Source organism: Camelina sativa, chromosome 16, assembly GCF_000633955.1.
Source record: "Camelina sativa cultivar DH55 chromosome 16, Cs, whole genome shotgun sequence".
Classification (NCBI taxonomy): Eukaryota; Viridiplantae; Streptophyta; class Magnoliopsida; order Brassicales; family Brassicaceae; genus Camelina; species Camelina sativa.
Window position 1 is genome coordinate 4324405 of NC_025700.1, and position 2472 is coordinate 4326876.

General features: G+C 40.3%; 1 protein-coding gene across 1 annotated transcript in view; it reads right to left on the minus strand.

The window, feature by feature from the left end:
- The window catches only part of LOC104749722 (pentatricopeptide repeat-containing protein At2g31400, chloroplastic), a 10847-nt gene continuing 8613 nt past the window's right edge, over positions 239-2472 (minus strand). The window contains exons 2-5 of the mRNA XM_010471403.2: positions 1675-2455; positions 1314-1530; positions 1037-1221; positions 239-678 (exon numbers count right to left, since the gene is read on the minus strand). Of these exons, the coding sequence (XP_010469705.1) occupies positions 384-678; positions 1037-1221; positions 1314-1530; positions 1675-2455 (1478 nt within the window). The 3' untranslated portion in view covers positions 239-383. The remainder of the gene's footprint in view (positions 679-1036; positions 1222-1313; positions 1531-1674; positions 2456-2472) is intronic.

Below are 2472 nucleotides of genomic sequence, written 5' to 3' on the forward strand. Positions count from 1 at the left end.
CGGTTGACCCGATGACCCAGAAGGCAGTCCGGTTGGCCTTCCGGTGCGGTCGTTAAAACATTGGTTCCCCCTGTTCAGTTTTCCCTAAAACCAGCTAGGGATCACGAAACGCCCCTATTTCAATAACCCTGTTCAATTACCACTTCTTTTCCTGTTTATTGAGAACCAACAATTCTTGGATAAATCTCGAGATTAATATTAAAAAATGATTCATGATTTGTTTGGTTATATAAAGATGTGAAGAGAAAAGCAAACTTTCACATAATTAATTGAGTTATTTGTTACAATAGTATTAGCACAAAAGCCAAACATTGTTGTTAGGACCAGACCGATGGTCCTAATACACTTGAATAATCATACATTGTTATTACATCACACTAAAGCTACAAGAGAAGAGGCTGCAGAGTCAGCGACGTCTGTTCACGTTGTTGGTCTTTTAATTTCATTGTTGTACTAGCAGCTGTTGTGGTCGTTATGTGGTCATGGAGGATCAAGAGTTTCAGTGTCGCTGATTCACGCAGCCATGTTGCTACCACCGACCCGCTTGATATGAACCGTCCCATGTTGCATTTCGACAGGTGGAACGGTGCATCCATTCCCCTCAGAAGTACTTCAACCGCTCGTCTTAATGCTCCATCTCCAACCACTTTGCTATGTTTTCCCCAACCAGTAAGAATGCTGCCACACCAAAAACAGTTAATAATAATACATCACAAGTTTTGAACCAACCCCGGATAGTGATTAGAGTTAAGGATCACGAAAGATATTCAAAACAAGACCACACCACATAAAGGAGTATCTTGAAAGACAACCATATGCACGACCAAAACTTAATAAACCTATATCACAAGAAAACATAGTATCCACTATCCACGACATGCTGCATATCAGATTTTCTAAAAGGAGGAAATTGGACTAAATACTCTTTGGCCCTGATGGAGTTCTAGGAAGCAACCATAAAATGAAAAGTTCCAGGTAGCTCTTGCATAGGCCAGTTTAAGTTGATAGTTAAACAAAAGAGCTCTTTGTAGCTTACCTCAAGACTTTCGGTAACTCATGACCTTCATAGACAATGGAGCGTATGTTTAGTAGCCACGCATGGACCATTGCGCGTGCAGCTCCAGAAGACATGAGGTGTAAGTCCAAGCAAGAATCAGACCACACGTTCTCCCACACTTGCCTAGATCTTCCTTCAAGTGCAACCAGTTCTGCACCTCGTTTCTATAGCAAAAGGTTCCCAATAATAAGCCTTTGTTACACACAAAAAAATACGGTTACATAATTTGGCCTCTAATATTTTAGTGTGATTTTACCTGACCAAAGTGCCAGAGCATGTCCGTTAGAGCGTTGTAGAAGGCAGAAGCAGTCGAACCATCCATCTCATTTACTCTGTCAAATAAACTCTGAGCTTGGAGCCATACATTCTCTCTCTCTCCCATGAGAAGTCCATGAACAACACCATATACCTTATTATCAAACAGCCTGAGCTCCTCTAACAGCATTGATGCATCTTCAAATGAGTTACAGCGACTACATTGGACACAAACATGTCAACAAAATAAGAATCGTCACCAAAAAGCAAAACCACACATCGGTAATCTAGGATAGCCCTAATAATTGGGTTATATCTTTCACTCGCTAACTTCAAAAAGAGGATCCAAAAGAGAGACAAACCTGCAAGCATTCAGAATCGCTGAAAAGGTTACTACATTTGGTTTAATTTCCAGCTGATGCATTTTGCGGAAAACTTCCAATATACATGAGAGCTCCTGCATACCCTCCTTACAATCTTTCGTCATTCGGTTATTAGTCTCACTTGTTAACTGCCCAAATAACTGTATAACCCGATTACCCTCTGTTTCAGTCAATTCACTTAGAGCAGAAGAAGAGAAAGCCAAAGTTCCAACTTCTAAGTTATTGGCTCCACCATTGCTATAATCAGCTGATCTTTCCGTAGTTACAGAACGACCAAAGGCATCGATTATGGAATTGTAAGTTACAACGTTCGGACTAATTCCTTCCTTTGTCATCTCATCGATCAAAGATACAGCAGAACCCACCAACCCATTCTTGCACAATGCATCAATCAACGCACTGTACAAAACAACATCAGCTCTTAAACCGGCGCTCTTAAACTCCCTAAATATCTCCATTGCCTCTTTATACAAACCCCCTTTCGAGTACCCATCGATCAATGTTGAATAAGTCAGTAGATTAGGCAACACGTGCTCTCGCTTCATCTCAGTGAACACTTTTTTTACTTCATCATATTTTCCTTGTTTCCCATATCCTCCAAGAAGAGCATTATAAGTCACAACATCCTTCTTAATCCCAACAGATGCCATTTCTCTCAAAATATCCAAAGCTTCTTCAGATCTACCAACTTTAGTATATATCGAAAGCAATGTATTGTAAGAAACTCTATCCAATGCAATACCGAGATATCTCATCTCACCAAACAAGTTAAGAGCT